This window comes from Passer montanus, unplaced genomic scaffold, assembly GCF_014805655.1.
Source record: "Passer montanus isolate IOZ18808 unplaced genomic scaffold, ASM1480565v1 scaffold18, whole genome shotgun sequence".
Taxonomy (NCBI): Eukaryota; Metazoa; Chordata; class Aves; order Passeriformes; family Passeridae; genus Passer; species Passer montanus.
This window is the reverse complement of record NW_024365381.1, coordinates 265,462-288,344: the sequence shown is the minus strand read 5'-3', so window position 1 is coordinate 288,344 and position 22,883 is coordinate 265,462. Positions and strand designations below refer to the sequence as shown.

At 36.0% G+C, this 22,883-nt stretch overlaps 1 protein-coding gene across 8 annotated transcripts in view; it reads left to right on the top strand.

Moving 5' to 3' along the window:
- The window catches only part of NPAS3 (neuronal PAS domain protein 3), a 594,914-nt gene that overhangs the window by 536,080 nt on the left and 35,951 nt on the right, over positions 1-22,883 (top strand). For all 8 annotated transcript variants that reach the window (XM_039705452.1, XM_039705451.1, XM_039705456.1 and 5 more), the window contains one exon: positions 3,907-4,025. In XM_039705452.1, the coding sequence (XP_039561386.1) occupies positions 3,907-4,025 (119 nt within the window). The remainder of the gene's footprint in view (positions 1-3,906; positions 4,026-22,883) is intronic.

Here is a 22,883-nt window from a genome sequence, read left to right as displayed (position 1 = left end):
TAGGGACAGTACTTGTGCTATTGCTCTGTAGGAGCAATTATTTGCATTGGTTTACATTGCTTTGCTCCATAGCATTAAAGTAGTCAGACTGCACACACAGAGGTATACAGCAGCTCTGCAGAACCCTGCAGGATGAGAGCCATGGACCTCAGTCCTCCAGACAGTGATGGACATGTTTATGTGCCATCAGAAGAATCAGAAGAATTCTTCCAGCTTGTCTGGGGCCAAGATCATTCCCAAAGCAAAGCCCATTGGGAGATCAGAGATACAGGGTTTGTTCACAAAGAAGTGCTTGGAATAGTTCACAGAATCACAAAATATTCTGAATTGGAAGGGACCCACAAGGATCATCAAGTCCAACTCCTTAGTGAATGGCCCATACACAGATCAAACCCACAACCTTAGCATTATTAGCATCGTGCTCTGACCAACAGAGCTAATCTCAGTAAGTTAAAAAGACAATAAAACAGTTTTGTGAATTGGCTGCTCTTTCATATCTTCCCGTTTGCCTCTGTGGCTCTTACTTGAGCTTTTTAACATTTGTGACACTTCTGTATGGGTACAGTAGATTGCAGCTTCATTCACTTTGAAATGGAAAATGCGTTCCTTGTGTCTAGAAATCTCATCCTGCATTATCAGCTTTGGGAGCAGAAAGAGAAGACGTTTATTCCTTTAGTAGTATCTGCTGAAGATGTTTAAGGGCACACAAAGGCAAGTGCTTTCCCAACAGAGTACACAATTACCTGCTTTGCAAAGACAACCCAGACTTATTTTTTCTACTTCTAAGTCTGACAGTGTAAAATACTTTAATTCACATGCAGTAAGCATTGACTTTTATCACATAATTAGCATTCTAAACTCACAGTTTCAGAAGTTTATAACTCAACAGTACATTTAAACTCAGTAAATTCAAGCCAGAAGCTTTATTTTTCAGTGTAAAAAGATGCCTTTTGTTTCTACAGTATAAGCCAAGTGGACCTTGTTTATATCAGGCTTGGTAAAGGTTTTAGATTATTTTTTTTTAAAAAATCAAAAATTAATTTCTAGAGTTTCATTCTGATATTCCTCAGAATGCAAGTCTGCTTTGTCATACTTGAAAAAAAATTTGAAAGGTGTTTAAAACCATCTCCTGAGAACTCATAATGGACCATATTCCAAATATTCCTGTGCACTTCTCACTGACATCGATGGAGCTGTTCTGTGCACATCCTGTTTTTAAAATCCTGCATGCATAATCACCATCAGCATTGTTATAGTACCTACTGTGGGTGGGTGCAACTCTGAATGCAGATTTGCAGTATCAGCCCTAATGGTTCTCTCTTGAGAGAAATTCATGTTGTTCATAAGCTGTTCTGGACTTTTAGGTAACCAATCCCATCTCACACATACACTCTCAGATACTTTTTGTTAAAAAAATCAAACACTTTAGAATACATATTTGTATGACGCTGTTCCAGTCTGTTGGATAAAATATGTGCACTTTATAATATTCACATAGAGATGTATAGGTTTGTACATAGTATAATAACAGCAAAATGATGTTAATCTTATGATATATGATTAAATGAGCCTAAAAAATGTCAATGCCAAGTACACATTATGGTATGTCAGTTGTTATCCTTTCTTTCATTTAACTGTGTATGAAAGAGAAATTTTAATTTCCATTTTTTGGGAATGTTGCATATGTATTACAGCCTGATCCTTTTTTGAGCATAAGATGTCGTGTGTTTAATTCTGTATGTTTAGGTAATTACCATTAGAACACAGGAGGACATATTGTACTTACTGCCTGTACTAGAGTATAATGTGCTGGACTGCAACAGCTACACTTGTTAAGCTGATTTTAGCATTTCTTCACACAGCAGGAAGCACCCATGCTGTGGCTTCTTAATGTACTCTTTAACTACTGCACCGTACTGTACAATAAAAATAATAATTAATTATGGTCCTCACCTTACCAGTACTGCTGCTATCTGGGTGATTTTGGCTGCTGTTTCAGGGTTTCACTGTCCCACACCCTGAAAAATACCTTTCCCTTCAGTTTTATTTCTTATGTGATATTGCTGAACAGAGCTGAATTTTTTGAGGACAGGTTTGTTGCATGGATTGTGATGGCTTCACATTTGTTCAGCTCTCCAAGGACCCGCACCAATAAATGTGAAAGAGACAACAGCAGAATGGCATACTTTCCCATTTCCACCAGGATGAAAAAAAATACTCTAAATTAAGTCTAACCTTAAATGTATAATCTGTCCTTGGGTGAAAAAAAAAAGGATATAGCATCTTCAAGCTCTTGGCATCCCTTACGAGAAAAAATTGGTTCTAAGGGTCTCTGATCTTGTGTTTTAGTAAAATAGAACTGCACGGCTGACTGACAGTTCTGATCTAAAGCATTTACGTTTAAGTTTTGATCTCTCTGCTTTTGATTAAAACTAATGAGCTCATTTAATTCAAAATGGGAATCTCTGATAAGAGAAATAAGGTTGATGTGATTGGATTAGAGGGGCAAATTAAACTCTTAGAGCAGAAGTTTGTGCTTATACAGTGTATTAAAAAGCTGTTGGCGTATTATGGTGTGTTAGATGATGAGAAAAATTTCATAGTAATTCATATTTAATCAGAAGAAATGAAAGTACTAAATATAACATGGCTCTGCTTTTCCCTCGAGTGATAAAGAGCTGTACATTTAAAATGACATCAAATTCATGCTCTCTAAAACAAAAAATCTTAAGAGACACACTAAAGAAAGGGGCACTGTTGTCAGTTATCACAACAGAGCTGAAATGTCACAAACACAAGACAAGCTGACCACATTAAATCAAGGACAACTCAATATAATCCTTTACTCACAAACAAGTTTTTGCACTTCTGTTGACTGTATAACAAATGCATTTTAAATACTGAAACACTTTCTACTAGTAGTTTGTATGGTTCTCCTAAACAATAGAAGTACAATTTAAAAATATTTGTTTTGTTCCTTGTTAATTCCTCACTGAAATTGAAATTTATTTTATCTCAAATAATGCCTGTTTATTGTAAACTGCTCCAGAATTTTCCCCTTAACAGTATTTTGGTCATAAGTTGATTATCAGGGCTAAAAAATAGGAATCATCAAGATTGTATAAAGAATTACCTCAGTGCTGATGCTATTTTATCATGGTTTACACTGAGAGTCTTAAGTAATTTAAGTGGTTGCAGTTAAGGGAGGGAGAAGTGCAGGTGAGAGCTATACTTAGTTGTGAGCAACTAATATCCCTTCAGTTGGACTAGAAAAATGTTTCATTAACGACTAATTAATCGCCAAAAATTGATGATATGATGACAATAATAATAATAATAATATGTGCCATTTACTTAAGAATTCTTGCCTTCAGGTTGTTTAATGTTTTATTGATAATAAAGGCTCTAATTTAGCCTCAGTAATATGGAAACCAAGGTATACAAATCCAGCACTGACTCAGGTATCACTGCAGTTGAGGAGAGACTAGGGAATAAAAATCTGTAGAATGTGCAGCCTATTTCAGGAGAGAATTGCTACCTAAGTGAGACTTTGCCTTTTACAAAATAGTGATGAGCAGTTTCTAAAACAATGTCATACACTCTAGCGACATACCCTCCAACTCCAGTCGTAGCTAAATTGTGCAAGAAAGAGTTAATGAGACAAATCTCTGTTAAAAATTCTATGGGAAAAATTACTTGAAAATTAGACATACTGAGTATATGTATATTTTTGTAATTTCTTTTTTGCTAAATAAACATTTTCTAAATGAGGTAAATTGATTACAACACTCTTAGCATCCATCAGTCATTTATTTTTAGTGAGTTCAAGGATTGCACCTGAAAGATAACTTAGAGGGGAAATATAAAATCTAAATTATGTGTATATGTATTTTTTCTATTCTCTAGTGGAATCTACAAACCCCAGTTTGCTAACCACTGACAACACTCTAGAGCGCTCTTTTTTCATCCGAATGAAATCTACACTGACCAAGAGAGGAGTGCACATCAAATCATCAGGATACAAGGTAAGGGTTGCACTGTAACATGAAATATTGACATCTTTAAATTATGTTCATTCATATTCCAGGAACACCTTAATAGACAGAGAGAGGAGCTATTTCACATTTGCATATGTCTCATTCCTTTTGTTAAAGAATCATTAATACATATTTTCAGCCTGGGGTTTGGCTTTTGTACTGCACTTCCATTAAATTGATCATTACTATGATAAATGTTGACAATAACAGCATCATAGTCTAGAAAAGAGCAACATTTCCAAAGTAAAAGTATCTTTTACCAAAGAAGGTAAGTCAGAGTAACATCACTTTTCACACAGTGGAAAATTACTGCTCATTTTGTTAGACTGTTAGTAATTTTTGGTTTATGCTTTTCCCAGAGAGGTTGGATTTCTTCATGCAGGCAGCAGGCTATTCCATTTTGCTGCCATTCCAGCTGTAGGAAACAATGAGCCACATTGAGTACTTTTTCCACCATTTTTCTTTCATTGTCTGTCTGAGGGGCATCTGCTGCTGGGGATCATATTTGCTGGATTTCAGACTCTTTTAAGATATGAATGTCTCTTGTTCCTTATCAGCAGTAATCTCATTTTTCTTCAGTCGTGTATCGCTCATAGCGCCTTTAGCTATCACTAGCTTTGCAGTATACTAAAACTAGAAGGAATAGCACATTTTTAACATTGTCAACTTGTGGAATGAAATATGTCATCCATTAAGTTTTATACAAGATAAAAGAGTGGTGCAAGAAAGTAAGTCTGAGAATGTGTGGGTATTTAAAGAAGTTGCTTGTCAATGTTCATTTAAAAGCTTTCACAACCATTTTGTTTTAGTTTTTAGAGGAAGATTTAGAGAAACTTTAAAGTTCCCCAATTCACTTTTCCCAAAAAATTCTCTAAGAATATAGCATTGTGGTAGCTACCTGGGAAGTAAAAATCTAGCAGAAATAACTTCTTCGCAAGCAAGTGGCTGTGAGTCCTGGTCTTGGATGGTTTCTGGGACAAGATGATCAAAGCTGGTGCTAGGAGAAGTTTTAATTGCTAGTAGAAGTTTTAAGTCCAAAGCAATGGATTCATAAGGCATCACAAGTTTTGGTCTGTGTCCTGTTTAATTGTCAACAGCTGAAGGAATGCACTGAGTACTTGTTCATGCTTACAAGTCTAGGGAGATATCAAGACCAGGAAGTATATTGACACCAAAGTGTCTTAGGAGGAAGAAGGAGAATGAATGAATTAATGAATTAATGAATTAATTAATTCTTCTATCATGGAGTCATAGAATGGTTTGTGTTGGAAGAGATCTTGCTTTTTCAGGTCATTGAAGTTAAACTAATTCTCATTATTAGGTATGGTCCACCAGGCTCAGACAAAATTAGATTGACAGAGTACTTTACTGGATATTTTTGATGCAATAGTAATGGCTAAACACAGGGAATTTTGTGGTTTGTAGTCTCACTTTTTTGCCAGATGTAGATAGGAGCAAAAGGTAGGTGTGTGAATGACTCTGTCATTCTCTCTCTTGGACTCCTGACAATCTAATTTTAGTCCAATATCAGAATAGGACATATAAGCTGTCTTCACAAGGTGGGGTTTTTACTCATTACAGTGGAATTTTTGAAATTCACAGTAGACCCTTCGCTCAAAAGACATGGTAATGTCTATCATGTAAATACAATTTAATTTCTCTTAGAATTTCTAATGCTTCATGGCAGTATTTAAAACCATAACTGGGATATCACAAGTACAGCAAAATTAGTTTTGAAAGATCAGATATCATTTTTAGCCAGTTTTTTTCTGAACACAATTAATGGATAAAAAGAAAAAGTATGAAAGCCAACAAAACTGCCTGTAAATAAAACACTAGAGTTTTTCCAATTTTTTTCACAAGGCAAGTCAGCTTGAGTAAAAGTGCATAAACAGTGTACAAGCCCTAGGCAGGTGTAAAAATAGATGTGCAGTTCTTCTGCTTTTTTATGTTTTTAAGGATTTTGTAACTGGCAGTATTTAGCTGAATTCAGCTGTGTCCAGCAATATGTATTGCACTCTTACAGTTTTTCAAAAGCTTAGTTATTGGCACTCTGTGTTCTATGGAAGGATCATTATCCATGGCCACAGCAAGCCCCAGAAAAACAGTACATTTATTTTAGAAAATTTGGATCAAGTGAACATCTTTTTAACCGACCTTTAAGAACTTCCATGTTTAAAAATTCTTGTCAGTTACTGTATCAGACAAGCATAATAAAACTCAACCACTGTAGTAAATGTCACTTTTAGGAATCTTAGTCATTGATTTCTAAAAGTCCAGTACTAGAACAAACTTAAGGCCAAAATTAAGAAATATTCATGAGCCTTATGGATGTACAACTACAAGAAATTATCCACAGGGAAGAATAGTTGCATAACATTAACAAAAGTCATGGGAAAAACAGTCTAAGTTCTGCATCTGAGATCCCTGGAAGTACTTCAGCACTTAGGAAACCCTGTGCCATCTGGGGTCATGGGCAGCAGACTTCCTGCAGGAAATCCTGGTGGAGCAGGCTGACTAAGGAGCCATCGTCTCCCGCCTTCAGAATACAGCAGAGCACTGAATTTCCCATCTGTAAAATGCAAGGGCTCTTGGCTAACACCTCCCTTGAGCTCCTATAAGGGGATTCAGAGGTAACCCCCCCTGAATGAGCATACAATCTTTCATTTGGAGCAGTGTGCTAGGAGCTGTCTGTGATATGAGTCAGATTTTAGCTCTCTCAAAGGTATTCAGCTCCCATGGATTCAGACCTCCAGCAATGACAAAATTTTTTCATCTTTGTGAAGTGTTGATCCAAACTCTTGCTGAGCTCAGAACCACATCCTCATTTTGCCTTGCTTTGAGGACTGCTGGTGAGTGTTTCCTGTAGACTGCAAATGATTGAGGTGGTCCACAAGGTGCTTAGTCAGTTTTCAGAATGAGTGGTCCCTGCCTCAGGAAAATCACATAAAAGTGAAAACAGTCCAAGAATGAAATTGATTTATCATTCAGGTTTATCTAGTCAAAACTAATTTTCTATCTAAAGCAATGTTGTAACAAAAAACATACTGATAAATTTACACGTCTGTATGCCTCAAAGAAACCCTGCTCTAGACAATTCTGACACGAGATGAACCTGTTTATAGTCCCTTCCTGGACTGATATAACTAGTTCTGAATTACACGTAAAGATGGAGGTAATGGCCTTTTTCCATGAATTATATTACCTTAAAAGTGTAAGTGGAAAAGTGATTACATGATTAATCCTTCCTCTCTCTTTCCCTTTCATTGTTTCCTAGCACTCTCCTTGAATTAGAATTTCCCATTCTTAATGGTCTTAGGCTCAGAGGTTTGCAGGAAAAGAGTTTGCATACAGTACTAGAGAGTTAATGTTTCAGTTTAATAAATTTAGAATCTTATAATACAGTGAAATAAAATTGTCAGCTGATAAAACACATGGAAAAAAATAAAAATAAAAAATATTATAATTCCATTCACTGCAAAATTCAGAATGCATTACCATTGCAACTGTTGTCTGAGACACATGCTGGAGATTTACTGTTTGTTCTCCATTGAAAATGGAACTCATCTTTTTTTAATATTTTTTTCATCATTGAAATATGGTTATGTATTTAATTTTGATTATATCTTCGTTTTTATTTTATTTTAATTTTCCTCCCTTTGAGGGTCGCAGTTCTGTCCACTTAAAAGGTTTCCCAACTTCAATTTTTCTACTCTCTGACTTACTCAATCATATGTCAAAGCTAATTTTAATGCAAAATTATTTTTTTCAGGTCCAGTGATACACTTTCTACTCTTCTACAGTATCCTATTATTGTTTTGTCATGTTTACTTGCCCGTCAGATTGTGCTAGAATTTTCTTTGTTCAAACTTTCATGACCTGATACTGCTCTCTTGAACAAAGCTTAGCTAAGTAGTCAAAGCATCAAAGAGCATCAGAGTCAGTAGTTGCCAGCTGTTTCCAGCTCATCAGCTCATCAGAGGTGCTAGTATATATCCATGCATACTCCTCTACTCTTTTGTGGAACAGCACTCTCATTATGAGCTATTACAGAAGTGGATAAGCAAACACAAGGAGCTTGCCTTGTGCTTTTACTGGCACTGTGGCAGTCTCTGAATGTGGTGTAACCAACATCTGCTGCCTCTCCATCTCCCACAAAGCTGGCTATTAAATATCTTGAACACCCATCAGCAGAGTTAAGGACATCATAGAAAACCTTTAGGCTGTCCCTTCCCGTAGACAGGCTGCATAAAAATAAGTAAATTGCTATATTTAAGAAAAAACAATTGGTTTGGTAAGTTCAGTTTAGAAATTTGGATGGTTTGTCGCACATCTAATTTCTGTAGTTCAGTAATGGACGATGCAAGTTTGGTTAACTATACTTCATACATCAGTTTTATGAGGTATATCAAAATATTTTAAATAATACTTAAAACTCCAGAAAAGTGTTTTCACAAACTAGTCTTGTAGTCCTCATGAATTCTTTTTTTCTTTTTCTTTTTTCTTTTTTCTTCTTTATTTTTGACAATGCTGTCTTTCTACAAACTCATTTAAAATTAAACATTCTCTGAGACTGTACTCTTAGATTTGGTAGTTAAAATCATAAAATTAGAATTCTTTGAATTACAATTTTGAAGATGGAAATCTAAAATTTTTGTTGAAATTTTATGCCTGTCATGGTTCTACTGTGAGGTTTTTTCATGCTATACCTTCTTTTATTCACTTTTTTTTCCTTTTAGAAGAACTTGAGGAGTTGGGCAAGATTTGCAGATCTTAGCTGACCACCTAAAGTGCAGGTTTGGCAGAATTTAGTTTCATTAATCCAAGAGGGCAAGAGAGACAAAAACTGTGTTAGAAAGACAAAATTACATTCGACTCACCTTGTGATACTGTTCTGTTGGTTCAATCCAAAATTGAAATGATTGTTTCTCATGCAAGTTAAAGATTCACCTGGAATTCAGAAACAAGATGTCCCTACTCCAAAATCACTTTTAAGGGCCTAATATATCATTACAAGAAACCACCTTCCACTTCATGGGGACAGGAGGATAGGATGCAGGAGGAAAGAGAAGGCAGGGAATAGTCTCATGGTTGGTACAATTTTTTGGATGCAGCCTGTGTTAGAGACAGATTTCATTCCTTCTTCCCAATGAGGAAATTCACTTATCCCACTTTACAGCTTTGCTTAATTTTTTTTTTGTCTCCCCCTTCAAATCTTTTCTGTCAAGTATTTTACTCTGTCCCAGAAAGATATCCTGACCTTTCTCTATAGGAAGAAAGAAAACTGCAGAATTTAGTACTTTATCACATGGTTACTGCCACACCTCTTTAATTGAGTGAAGAAGGAATAAGAAACCAACATCAGGAAGCATTATGTGAAGAGTTTTCTAAATGTCAGCACATGCATTCCCCAGACTTTTCAGCACTGGGAAGACTTAAAGGTAATTTGTCAGTGAGAAAGAACTGATCGAGAATTCACCCATGTAAATCGATGACCTTTTTGTCAAAAGGAAGTCTCTTAGCTAGTAAAGATGCAGCATGACTTGAAAAAGAACAAAATACTAATGGGCCAATCTCAATCTTATAAAGTATCTACTTGTGGATATAAAGATATGGTTCAAGAAATAATGGTCTGCAACCAGATTAAGAAGACTGGGTTTCATTTTGGGGCCTTGATATAAAACTGAGAGATGCTATTAGGAGAGCTATCTGGAAAAGCTTGGTTCACCCTCAGCATCTAAATACATTAACCAACCTTTTTGAATGTGTTCAGTAGATATGAATTCCATCTTCTCAAAAAGAAAAAATCAGGGCTGAGCATATTTTAAATGGGATTTATAGCACTGTTCTACCATCTGGAAAAATTAATATATGTTAGGCATTCATTATTGCAGTAGAACTATTGAAATTAACCAGTTAGTGTTATATGAAGGCCTTTTTAATAGCAGTCTTCTGTACAAGAAAGATTCAAGCTTTGATCATGTCTCACAATGACTGCAGCTGTAGTATTCCTGACACCTGTTATCAGGATTTGTTTGTCCTCAAACATTACCTTAAATTTTTAGATGGCCTCAGAGTTGTGGTTTGCTCCAAACTGAGTAAAAGGGAAATAAATTTTGAGTTCTGGAAGGAAAGAAAATATAAAATTGAGTAAGCACAGATTGCTTTCTGGGAAATTTTTTATTTTAATTAATTCTATTATCACAGTATAAGGAATATAAAAAGATAATATTATTACCAAATTAGCAGTAATTGCCCTTGATTTTGGTTTTTAGGCAACACAATTCTGAAGCCTCCTTTTTTAAAAGTCAGTGTGTAGCCAATATAACTGTGAGAGAAAACTGTGAGAACAAGATTTATTCTGATACAGAATAAAATATTCAAAATGGACAGAGAGCAGTTTCAAACCAAATTTGATAGTCTTTCAAGAACCAATTGTTACTGAGTCATAGAGACAGAAAATGTTTGATACACTTTCATAAGCGGCACTAATTATGCAGACTGAACTCAGAGTGCAGTGTGAGACCCATTGTGGTGTTAATAGCAAGATTCAGTGAGCAGGATGACAGCAATGAGATCTCAGCACAGAGGGAACCAGAAAATACCTCTTATTGCACATTGGGAGAATGGTATTGTGCTCCCAGGTAGGAATGGCTACTGAAAAAAAGAGGTCTTCAGTCCACTGTTTTCTTAAGTTATCCAATGTTCTTTACCACTGTTTACTGTTAATGACTGGGAATATGCCTTTCACAGGAAGAGAGAAAAGAACAAAAAGCCAAGTTTTGCTTTAGGACAGAGAGGTGCTGCTGCTTGCATCTCTGCCCCAATTCACTGTTTTATAACTGCTGCCAGTAGATGTTTTGCCCCCCGCCCCTTTTTTTCATAATTTAAAGATTGTTTTAGATGTCCAAATGCAGACACTATTAACCTTTTTATCTCTACCACTTGCAGCAGTTCACAGCTGTTGTCAAAAGTATGCTCAAAAAAGACAATAGGCTCATACATTGATTTCCACCTTTTTCAAACTTTCACCTTTGTGTGCAGTTCTTACCTGTGCAAAGCAGTATTTTTAATTGGCTTTTTCCTGTTGCTTATAAAGTCATTTATATTAATGAATGTACTTTTGCAACACTCTCTGAGTCTGCAAAGTGCTAACATACCAAAATATCAAGTAACTTGCCAAAGATAACAATGGCTGTTTGTGTCAGAGCCAACTGTGATTACATGCTGTACCTCATCTTCTGCCTTTCTTCCTAGTGCATGAATATTGTCAAATCATCTCTGTGTTTCAGTGCATCACACTTTATTTTCTCAGGCTGATACTTCCTTTGTTTTGATGGTTGCCCTGAATACACAAAATGAGATGCAAAGAAGAAAGTACTCAGACCAGACAGTGTGAAGTTTAGCAGAACTTCCACCAAAACAAACAACAACCAAAGTTAAAAACAAATTAATTAAAAAAAAACCCACAACAACAAAAACCTAATAAAAAAAAAAATTAAAAAACCAGAACTCCTGCTCTCAACTGGCCTGCAACTGACTGTAGAAGAGCTGCTTCAAAATTCTTTTCCTTAGAAGGAAAACAAAGCAGTGTACCAGCAGCAAAACACATTTTCCCACCCCTTGGATTTATCCCCGGGGAGCTTCCTGGGGTTGCTGCTCCTGCCACCTTTCTGTGGGAGAAGAGCAAAGCTGGCAGCATCCACCTCCTCATCTGGCAGATGGCTTGGCTCCTTGCAAGTTTTGCTGTTCTTATATCAAAATCTCCCAAATTTATATAGAGAACTTTCATTTTCCCAATTTGATTAATATTTTTTCATAGCCACCATAGATGTTTACACCCTAAAGACTTTGCTAACTACTTTGAAGCAATAGATGTTATAAGTAAATGTAAATTGTTAGGGAACCATTATTCACTGTAGCTCTTTATGTTTGATCAAGTTGTATTAGAAAATGAAAATACCCTATTTGCTGATGCAGATTACACCAGTTTGCATCTGCTATTCACTTTCTGCAAGAATAGGTGTTTGCATAAGGTGCAAGCCCATCATTTACTCAAAAGCCAAACTTATTCATCTATTTTGGTGTAATATGAAGCAACATTTTTCTGTACTTATTCTTTGGACAAAATGTGAGGAAAAAAGGCACGGAGCATTTCAGATATGTCCACCCCCAGTGTGCCATACACGAGGCCAATAGTTGAACAGGAGCCATCACATGAGACTTTCACTCCCTGACTTTACCTGGGGCAATGACTCCTGGATAGTGATCTGGACACTGATGTGCCAGTTTTACCATTTAGAAGAGAAAATTGATCATGAGTGTTTCAGAGCATGTTTCCCAGGGAGAGTTGCTGTAGTGTAAGTGTCCTTTTTATTGACTCTTCAGAGTGCATATTCACCACTATATAAAGAAGAAAGCCATTATTGCCTCTGTTTCTGGATGTTTAACCTGCTTCTGTTTCTTAGTGTTTGATCATGCCTCCAGATTTGCCTGAAGAATGGTGTGTGGTTGAGCCCATCTGCTTTACCCTGTGGAGAAAGCAGAATATAGATGTTTAGTGGAAAGAGTTTCAGTTCCTCCTTTTTACAGCATCATTAGGAAGCTGTCGTTCTAATAATAATAATTCCCATTTGACATCATGGAGGTAAAAAGAAATCACTGCTGACATCAAAAATGAGGTGATATTTCAACAGTATTATTTCACTGAAGATAAAATGGAAGTCTTTATTACTCCCAATGCTTTTAAAGAAATCTGAGCAAGGCTTATACTGACCCTAAAGCTTATATACCTTAATGCACCTCTAACCAGTATGAAATAAGAAATTTTAATTTTTACTGCTATATTTTTTTGTCTGTTCCTCCTTAGAACCAAGAATTTTGTGCCTGCTTAAAGGAAAATTATCAGTATCTGAGAATAAGCATAGAGAGCACAATTATCTTAATTTTTTCAATTACTTAAAATTTGTAAAAAATACTGCAAACAAATGAAAACACTAAGTGTATTACAAGAAGTGGTAATTTTCTTAAAAACTTCATATTGGAGGCTCTACTGAAAATTCATATAAATTGCATAAAGAGGTCTGAGCTCTGAAGAGGTTGCCCTGAGGAGAGTTACAAGCTTTATTTCAATTTTTATGGATCAGTATTCTGTTCTCTCTGAACTTCTTGTGCTCGTTGCTATGTGAAGAGCTTACTATTAAAAGGACACAGACGAGGTCTGTTTCATCAGTGGTAAACAAAGTTTTTCACTTTTATTTCTGATAATGCATTAGACCCTTCCATGCCCCTTTATTTTCCAGAAATGTTCAGTTATAATTCCTGTCTTTGTATGTTTTTCCATCCTAAACCAAACAATATAGCACATTAATGACTCTATCCAAAGATACATGGAAACGAGTGTATCCTACTAATATTTGACAATATTTCTGAAGTTTGACATCATTCTTTTTCTACTGATTTGTTTGTTTGTTTGTTTGCTTGTTTTAGGGGACATTTATAGAGAAATATACACTGCCTAAAATTAAAACAATAGGATGCAAGGCTAATGCCTTCAAAACTGACAGTATTACCCCCATCTAAAGGAAGTTCAAGAAATATGTATTCTTCCCGTGGCTTCATTTTACAGAGTTGGCCACATACTTGTAAGGAGTGCAAGTCTCCTCTGTGTGGCAAAAGAAACTGCCACACAGTCAAAATGTTTCGACCTTCTCACAATCAAACTCAAGGATTTTTTGCAATTAAATATGTGGTGGGATCATCACATCATTTTGTTCCAGGCAAATATGTTGATAACATACCAGTCACAGCTCATCTGCTGTTGAGTTGCTGCTTCTCAGTTATTCTCAGAAATAGGATCTGAATCCTTAGAGGCATGAAAATATTTGATAGTGATAAGCCTTTTAAAAATCAAAATCAGTAGATACCATGTACAGTGAAGTATTTAAATCTGAAATGAACTCTGCACTACCAATGTAAATAAGCCTCATTCTGTGCACAAATAATCTGGAGATTTTCCCCAAGAAGTTGTCCTGCAAGAGCAGAATGCTCAATTTTATTTTGTGTGACATTAATGGTCCCTTTCACTTTTGAAATATTTTGGAAGGTCTGAGTTATTAGATAAATATTTCTCTTCTTGGAAATTGTTATCCTATTAAATTTTTCATTCATTTCTCCTTGCTGAAGTACTCAGAAATAATTTCTTCCTAATAATCAGCAGCCTGCAGTTCTTGTGACCCTTTGCACTGTTGCGAAGACTATGTTAGTTAATTCAGGCCAGCACTAGATGCAGCACTGTGCTTAGGAGATAGTTAGAAGCAGAGCCCAGCTTCACTCAGCTCTCAGGGCATCTCTGGGTCCAGCCTGGATCTCCCACAGTCATATGTCCAGGGTTAGGAATGGGGCACTGGACACAGCTTTTCCTGAAGAAGCAATGAGCTGATTCTCAATACCCAAACATGCATTATGGGTTGTTTTCAGTCACTTTATAGTCATATGCATTCATAAATTTTTATATGGTTGGAAGATGCAGACTTTGATGGTACAAAGCTCACAGAAGAGCTTTAGATCATTGGAGCAACACAGGCAAAGTTTATGTTGACAATTTATCAGCTCTTCTCCGTCAAGGAAAATTGTTTTTTAGTGCCTGCCTATTAGCAATCACATGCATATTATGAAATTGAGTTTTGGGGAGGACAGCCTGCCATCTGTCTTTTCTGTCTTTTTTGCACAATGCATCATTCTAAAGTTAAAACTTTCGATGCTTTAAAATGATGTAAAATATGAGATGTCTATAATAAAGACACTTGGAAAGAAAAATGTACTAAGTAGAAATGTAAATCTTTATAGACTTTAGAAACAGGGAACTGCTGATGCTATACTTTATGTTTTAGCTACAAATGCCCTCCACATTTTCCACATGCCATAGTGCTGATAATTAATTAATATATATCTCAAGGAGAGTGAAAATATTTCCTTCATAAACTCTTTCTGGTTCAGGGCGGTTTTTTGTGTGAGTGAAATGGAACTGCAAATGCCTGTTATGGAGAAAGAAAAAGATGTGTGCAGTTTCCTTTTTGTGTTCTGATATGCTAAGATTTTATCAATAATATTGTTTTCCTGTAAAAATATCTGCCTCAGAGAAAATCTGCTGTGTAGCTGTCAGGATTACACCTCTTAGAATATACCTGTGGTGATTCTGTTAAATTGATAAAACCAGAACACTCTGCTGTGTAGAAGGATTGCTGCAAATATTCCAAAGCCCTTTCATGTGTAGCAGCACTTGTATGGCAGTACGTTTATTGTGCTATAAATTCCATCACTGATTTTGGCCATTTCAAATTGATTCTGCAGTAACTGTAAGTAATGAACCTTACAGACAGAGCCAAGGAAAAAAAAACCCCAAGCCAATAAACTTGTGCCTGTAGGAATACAAATTGTAGAGTTCATTTAGCCTCAGTTTTTATCAAATCATGCAGTGAATACCCCACAAAGCCAGAAAATGTATCCAACAAAATATACAGTGCCATAGCCCTGGCTTGCTTTAAATTTAGCTGTTAAACCAGACAGTCAATTATCCAAAGTGCATGTTTGTATGAGGTGTCCTGGGGATTTCACCTGAGATTTAAGGAAGGTGCTCCGCATAAGTAGATGAAAATAGAGAAATTATAATAGAAGTGACTTAAACAGGAAAATAAGCCAAATCCTGAGCTGTTTTACATAGTCTAAGCAATACCAGGCACCACTGAATTTCATAGGGGTATAGATGGATGTGCAGTGAGCTACTAATGACTCACCAGGTCAAAGTATACAGAAATTTTCAAAATTTACACATGTTTTAGCTTATTTCTCTTTCTTTACTGAAAAGTTCTACCAGGCTAACAAGGTATTAGTGATTCATAGATTTTAACAGAGAATTAATGTGCTTGGTAAAAATTTCCATAGGAAAGTTTCAAAATCCATCTAAAAGATGCTGTTCTAAGGTTTTCACACTAGTTTTCTATAGGAAACCCACTGACCTTGATTTGTTAAATACTGTGTACATTTTTCACAATCTTTTAGATAATTTCAAGTCTTATTTTACAAATACAACATATATCTAGTCCCACTAAACCAGTGGGATGCACATGAGATTAAATTACAGATGAATGTGCATATATGTTCTACCCTCAGTTGTTACATGAAGAGCTAACTTCAGATTTCAGTTCAAATGCAGACAAGGTTAGTTTTCTTCCACTGAGTTTTCTTATCAACATTTACAGGAGAGAGAAGAAAGCTCACATTTTATTTTCTGTGCAAAAATAAATAAATGTCTGGGTTAGGTTCCTACAAGCCCTGCAGCACTTCCATGCATCACAGCTTGCACGCTCATGTATCTTACAGTCTGCATTGCATGCTGAATTCATTCTGTGTGTCTTCTTGTATGTAACTGCATATTTTTCTGAACCTTTGTGCAGTCTGTGAGAGATATTAAGTCCTCATTTTGAGATCAAAATGCTTGAGTCCATTCTACTCTTATATAGGCTACAAAGATATTTGTTGTCTAAGACATATTCCTTGCCTCTCTCCATAAAAAAGTCTATTTTGTCAATTTGTTCACTTTACAGCAGCAAGTGGCACACAGAGCAAAAAAAGACACAGAAACTGGAGCTTTCAGTTAAACACCAAGTATGTTGAAAGCCATAATAAAATAACAAGAGTAGGGAATGCTATTTTTTCCTTTCACTTTGCTGGTTTGTGTTGCAGTGAGGAACACAATGAGTGAGTCCGAAATCTTGTGAATAGCCCCTGGTAACTAAGAGCACAGAAACCTTGCTCATTATCTCTGCTCCCTCCTGAATAAACATTTCAACCATCACAAATGAGCGTGCCATGAAGGGCAAATGAACAGCTCTCATCCCAGATGAGAAACACTTGAAGCTCAGTAACCTGTAGATTGTTCTAAGGTGGAGATCCTGTGACCATTGGATGATGGGGTAGGCATACCATTCATTTCTGTGTGACCTAAGATTCATACTCTCAAATGAGAGATTCCCAGCCTTGCAGAGGCAAGTCCTAGGTGTTCAAGTTGACTTTTGGTTAGGACTGCAGTGTGTGAAAGACAGGGCTGTCCAATTTTCTTCTGGTTATTTTATTGAATTACATAAAAAACCTTAGCCAATTATAAAGAAAGGTTCAGTGTGGATTGACAGATGGCATGCAACACCCCTACTGTATTTCATTTATAAATATGATTGATGTAGAGGTAATTTATTGGTAACCTGTTTTTCAAAAAAAAACAGTGTTCTGAGTGGTGGGTTAGTAAAAGAAAATTAATCTCTGCATGTTAAACTTGCCAACTTTTGAATTAATTGCATGAGAATGACAATCAATTAATAAATGTTAAGCAAACAGCAGAAAATCAGTGAATTAAAAATTACTAAATTGATTCCAATGCAGATAAAGCAAGAGTCTTCCATAATTCTTTGGTGTAGATTCAAGAACACGAACCTTGTCTCATCAGTTTTTCCTCCCCATTTATCCATGTTTAGCATTTAAAACAATGGTGGTTTATTATGATTTTTACAAATAAATTGCTATCTATAATCTAGCTTGCTGCATTAAGTGGATTATAGAAACAAATCATAGATAGTGGTCCATTTGTAGCTGTCAAGGAGAAGGTCAGAGCTTTGCAAAGACCATTCATCTCCAAGTGGATAAAAGTTTTTTCTTCAAAGAGAAATCTCATCCCTCGTATGGATGGACTTTGTCCACTAATGGCAGTACATGTGGCTGCTTCTCTTGAAGGGCTGTCATGGTGTGCCCCAGCCTTCTCCTGCAGTCCAAGTCTCTGAAAAGCCGCTTTTGGGCTTGGGGTTTGCAGTTTCAATGCTACTTTCTTTATCAGGACCAGAACCATGTGAAGTGTATTTTAAACTGTTCAAATTAACACTGAGAACAGTCAGAGAACTACTGACATTAGATCTTGGCAGAAATACCAGAAGATTTTGCCTCCACTCTTAGGATCATTCCTTTTTGTCATCTGGATGTGGAAGCATTATTCACCTGCAGAAGCTGTTCTGAAATTTGCAGTCATAATTTTTATAAAATCAGCTCATATTCCCTTACTGTCTATACTGAATTTTTTTCATTTAGATTCATATAAGTGTCATTGATGTGAGGAAGGTGAAAGCATATTAATAATTATGGAAATTAATATTTTTTGCCTAACTCCACTTTTGCTTTTGTCACAGTTATGGTATTCTGCAGGAAAGCCCACACATCCTGTTGTCCAAGATCTTTGGGTAGACCTTGTGTGCTGTATACAGCCAGCAAAAATTGGGCCATGCTAGGGGAAAGCGTACAAGCATTAAAATAAACAAAACAATTGCTTTTCGCTGTTGGAGCATACACCAGACACCATTAGCATAAACAGAGGAACCTTAGCATTAAAGACATTCAAATAATAGTCCTCAGCCTTCTCCATTGTGTGTCCCTGCTTTACTATGTGCAAAACTCAGATCTTTCTACCCATTTAGCCACTGAAGTAGGAAGAGTAAGTGTAATTTTGTTTTATTAACTTCAGAATGAGCTCTGGGGCTGTAACCACAGGTGGAGAGCTTGAGCAGAACATAAACATTCCTGTCTTAATCAAGGCTGACTTGGGAAATCCATTTCTGTCTTTACAGACAACAGCATTTTTCTATATCTTTTTCTCTCTGTGTGTGGGAAAATACATTAATATCAGATATTTTGTTTTATCTAGTCCTTTCTCACTTATCAAGTCCTTGCAGAGAATCACCTAAGGTAATTGTTGGGCTGCTAAGAACTACATCAAACAAAACAGTAGGAAAAAAAAACCTAAAAGAACCTCTTTATTTCTCCCTGCAAAGAAAGAAATAAACTACATCTGAGGTATACTTATTTTTAGTTGTCATTAGTGCAACAAGATTTGGTTACCCTGACCTACAGAGCTGAAACTAACTTTTTCAAAAAACATTTTCACCCTTTCTGTTGCAGAATGATGCAGCCATTTTCCACCATCTCCCAATACTCTGATAAACTGCATTGGAACCAATGTAACAAAAGTCCTTTTTTAGGTTTAAATTTCACTGCTGGCAAAAGCAACAGAATTCTGGAATAGTGAATTTCAATAGAGTTTGCTCATGGGCAGGGACAACTATTCCTTTACTGGAACCCTGCACACTTCAATGGCTAAATGCTTTCAACTTTTTTTAAACAGTATTAAGGAAAAAATATCCTCAAGGCATTATTTTTAAAGGGAACTTCAAACATTCCATGAAGAAAAAATTGCAACCTATTTGAACACCAAGGGATTTGAAGTGGCAAATCTGTTAAAATGAACTGATCTTTTGAGTTTCAGGGTTAAATAAGTATTGATCACAAATTAGGGATGCAGACTACTGAAAATTCTGAGACATTTCAGATTCCTAGCTTGACCAGCAGTAGCCAAATTCTATAAGAAATCTTTTATAAATAAGTTAATTATGTTAGCTCAGTTTTAAATTAACTATGTTTCATTTTTTCCTCTGAGTTCAAGAAAATCCATTATAACATTTACAAGAAGTGCAAGAAAATCTCAGGTTCTTAATCTTTTTTACTACATAGACTTAATACCTCAGTAACTCAATATTAAAAATTTTAGAGTTTATATTTTAAAGCAGCTGTGATGCAAACAGATATGCAAGGGTAAATCTGCTCATCTTGAATCCTTCTGCAAATGGTCTGCTCTGGAGGTCATATCAAAGAGATTCTTTTTCCAGCTTAAACCTGTCTTTTCTAAATAGATCTCAACCTGATCTCATTTAATGCATTGATGTCTGGTTTCTAAGTCATTATATTTGCTGTATTACATATCAAAAGGACTCTTGAGAAATTCCCCCGAATTGATAATTCTAATTTCTTATGTATAGCTACTCTATATTCACTCTGAGGACAGCTGTATTGTATGCTAAACCACGAATTGTAAAAATTGATCCCTTTGTATGTAGGTTTGTATTAAATTGAGATACTCTATTTTTTTCCTGTGTGTTGCCACACATGGGTTCCTGGTGTCAGTTTGTATTTGGCTGTTTGAGCATATTAAAGTTTTGCTAGTGCTTATGATGTTCTTGCCAAGAGCGCTCTTGCAGCAATCTGCACTAGAACAGTCTTTGTGCCAATTACTTCAAAAAGTATTCAGTTATAAACCCAATTTTTATGGCTACTTTTTCAGGTTGCTGTGTGTTGATTTCATTTAGTTTATTTTTTCCCCATTTTTTTAATGTTGATCTTCAAATGCTTTTCAGTTTTGCATTATGAAAAGACAATACAGTGTTGATAGAGTTGTTAATAAGACATCTATTAAAGGTTCAAAAGTATTAAAATTAAACCAAATAATTTAAATTAATAATACTGCATATACTTAAAGGACGCTTTAAAAGTGGAAAGTTGGGAGTTCTTATTGCATATGAAAATGGAAACCTTTGCAGTGACATAAAGCAAAATAACTGAAAAATTATAATGTGCTGAACTGAAAAAATATAATTATAAACTCAACACAGTATTTCTTGAGTTTATATTATAAAGCTGATTTCAGGAGTGTCAGCTCTACAACATCTTTTGTTTAGAGAAAAGCCGCTTGCTAATCCATTGCAATTAATGAAAAATCACAACACAGGAAAGGATGTCCTATCATTAATGTATTTTACAATACAAATGTGCTTTTGAAAGGACAGACTTGATCATGCAACTTCTACTACTGCAATGTACACCAGTGCAAGACTGGGCCTCAGTATTCTGACGTGAGAGCCATCATGGCAATATAGACTGGGATGTGCCCACATACAGTACAGAGCACTGTACTATGCTGTACTGAAGAGTAACTGCTTATCTAGTATCCCAAATTTTAAAAAATGTAAATGCATCATATAGCAGAATGAAAAAGCCATAAATTTAGGGTCTAATAATGTTAATTGAAAGGATCCATAAATACTTGAGGAACCTCTGATCCGCTGTTCATTTCCCAGTCTGTTAAGATTTGATAACTCTTGAAAAACATTTGTGCACTCTTGAAAATGCTTTTTTGTTTTGTTTTGTATTTTGAATGACAGCTTTAGGAGTTGTTTATCACCCAACAGTCTTCCATTATTCTCACAGCGTGTTCTTAAGATAGCCTTAGCCTAGACAATGTAACTTGGGCAAACTCATGTTCTTGTTTTACCTTCACTCTTTTTTGGAGAGTTAGAAAGCTGTCCCCATTCCTTTCTCTTTAGCTCATTATCCAGACAGAGGTAAGTAGGAGATAAACCTTCTACATCCTGAGGTTGAGAAACAAGCAGTTTGTTGCATGTGTGCTCAAAACAGTAACTTTAGCACAGAAGAGATCTGTTCCCTGTAGTGTACTTGAATGAAATGACTGTGGCTATTGTGCTTGCTGCTGATCTCAACAGTCCCCATATGCAATCAATAATATTCTACTTAGGTCATTTTAGAGATTGAGCAAGCGCTTTGAGCTGAGCCTAACACACTGGGTTGTTTCTCACATGACGCTTGTCTTTAAGCACCAATAAGTTTGAGGTCTCATAAGGAAAAATTTTTTTTAAACCCTTAGGATTAGCCTAAATTCTGCCTGTGACTATTTTAAGCAGTAGAATAGCTTTTGAATCATATTGTTTGAGAGAGTGATAACAGAGGAAAGATGGGAAAAGCCTAAAGTGTCTCCAAAAAACTAGTATTGACTTTTTAGCAATAAAATACGTCCTGAGACCAAATATGCTGTTTAAATGTAAATACCATTTCAATTTTCAGACTGTCTTTTGCAGGTGTATTTGAAGGGATTTAAAATGTACTTGTAGCTGGGAAAGAGGCTATTGACCTTGAAACTATGCATGTGTTAGGAATAATGTTCCCCCTCCTTGAAATCCGACTCGTATTCTTTGAATGGATGCTCAAGACCACAGCTCTGAACAGTGGTTTCACATGGCATTCATTGCCTAACTCAATCAAGACTGACTGCAAAGCTGTTTTTCAGGAGTCATAGACTATTGCCTTGTCTTATTTTCATCCAGAATTGTTCTGAATGTAACAGTGACAGCTGCACTAAGTACTACTTTTCTTTGTTCTGGTGCAGACTTGATATAATGGGACAAGGTTGGTGTGTAGACACAATGTGCTTTATTAAATGGACTACTGTAGTCAAAAAAAAGACCCCATATATACAGACTTTTCAGCTCAGAAACACTTTTTCAAGGCTAAAACTGAAGTAACAAATTTTTGAGTCAAATAAGTGTTGAGAACAATTACTGTAAGTAGGCGCGTTATTTGGTTATGCTGTCCAAGAGAAAAGATAGATGATGCTTATGAGGTTGGAGATGGCTGATGTTAACAAGGGGAAATGATAAAAATGGTTATTTCATAGATTAAAAGAGATAGCAAATCTAGCATTGATTCAACAGGAGCATACATCTACAAACTTTACGCAAGGGATGAAAACCATCATGCTTGATGTGTCCTCTGTGTGTTAATCTAAATGTACATGATAGAGACTTGATTGGCCTGTGCAGAGCAAGTTGGATGCATTTGGGACATCTCAGACCTGCTGCACATGTGGGATGATGCAACATATTACAGTTGTAGTGGCTCATTCCTTTTCAACACCAAAATATCATGCTCCAGGGGATCTCCTGTTAGTAATACTGTAGTGGTTATTGAGATGCAATAAGTCTGAGAAGGGGATATGGGAGTATTACAGGACCTGCAGACACAAAGCCTTACTAGACCTCTCAGTTCCCAACTACTGCTGAATGATAAATAAAGCCAATGGTGTCTTCTCCCAAAGCTTTCAGGAAGCCTGGGAGAGCAGGCTTT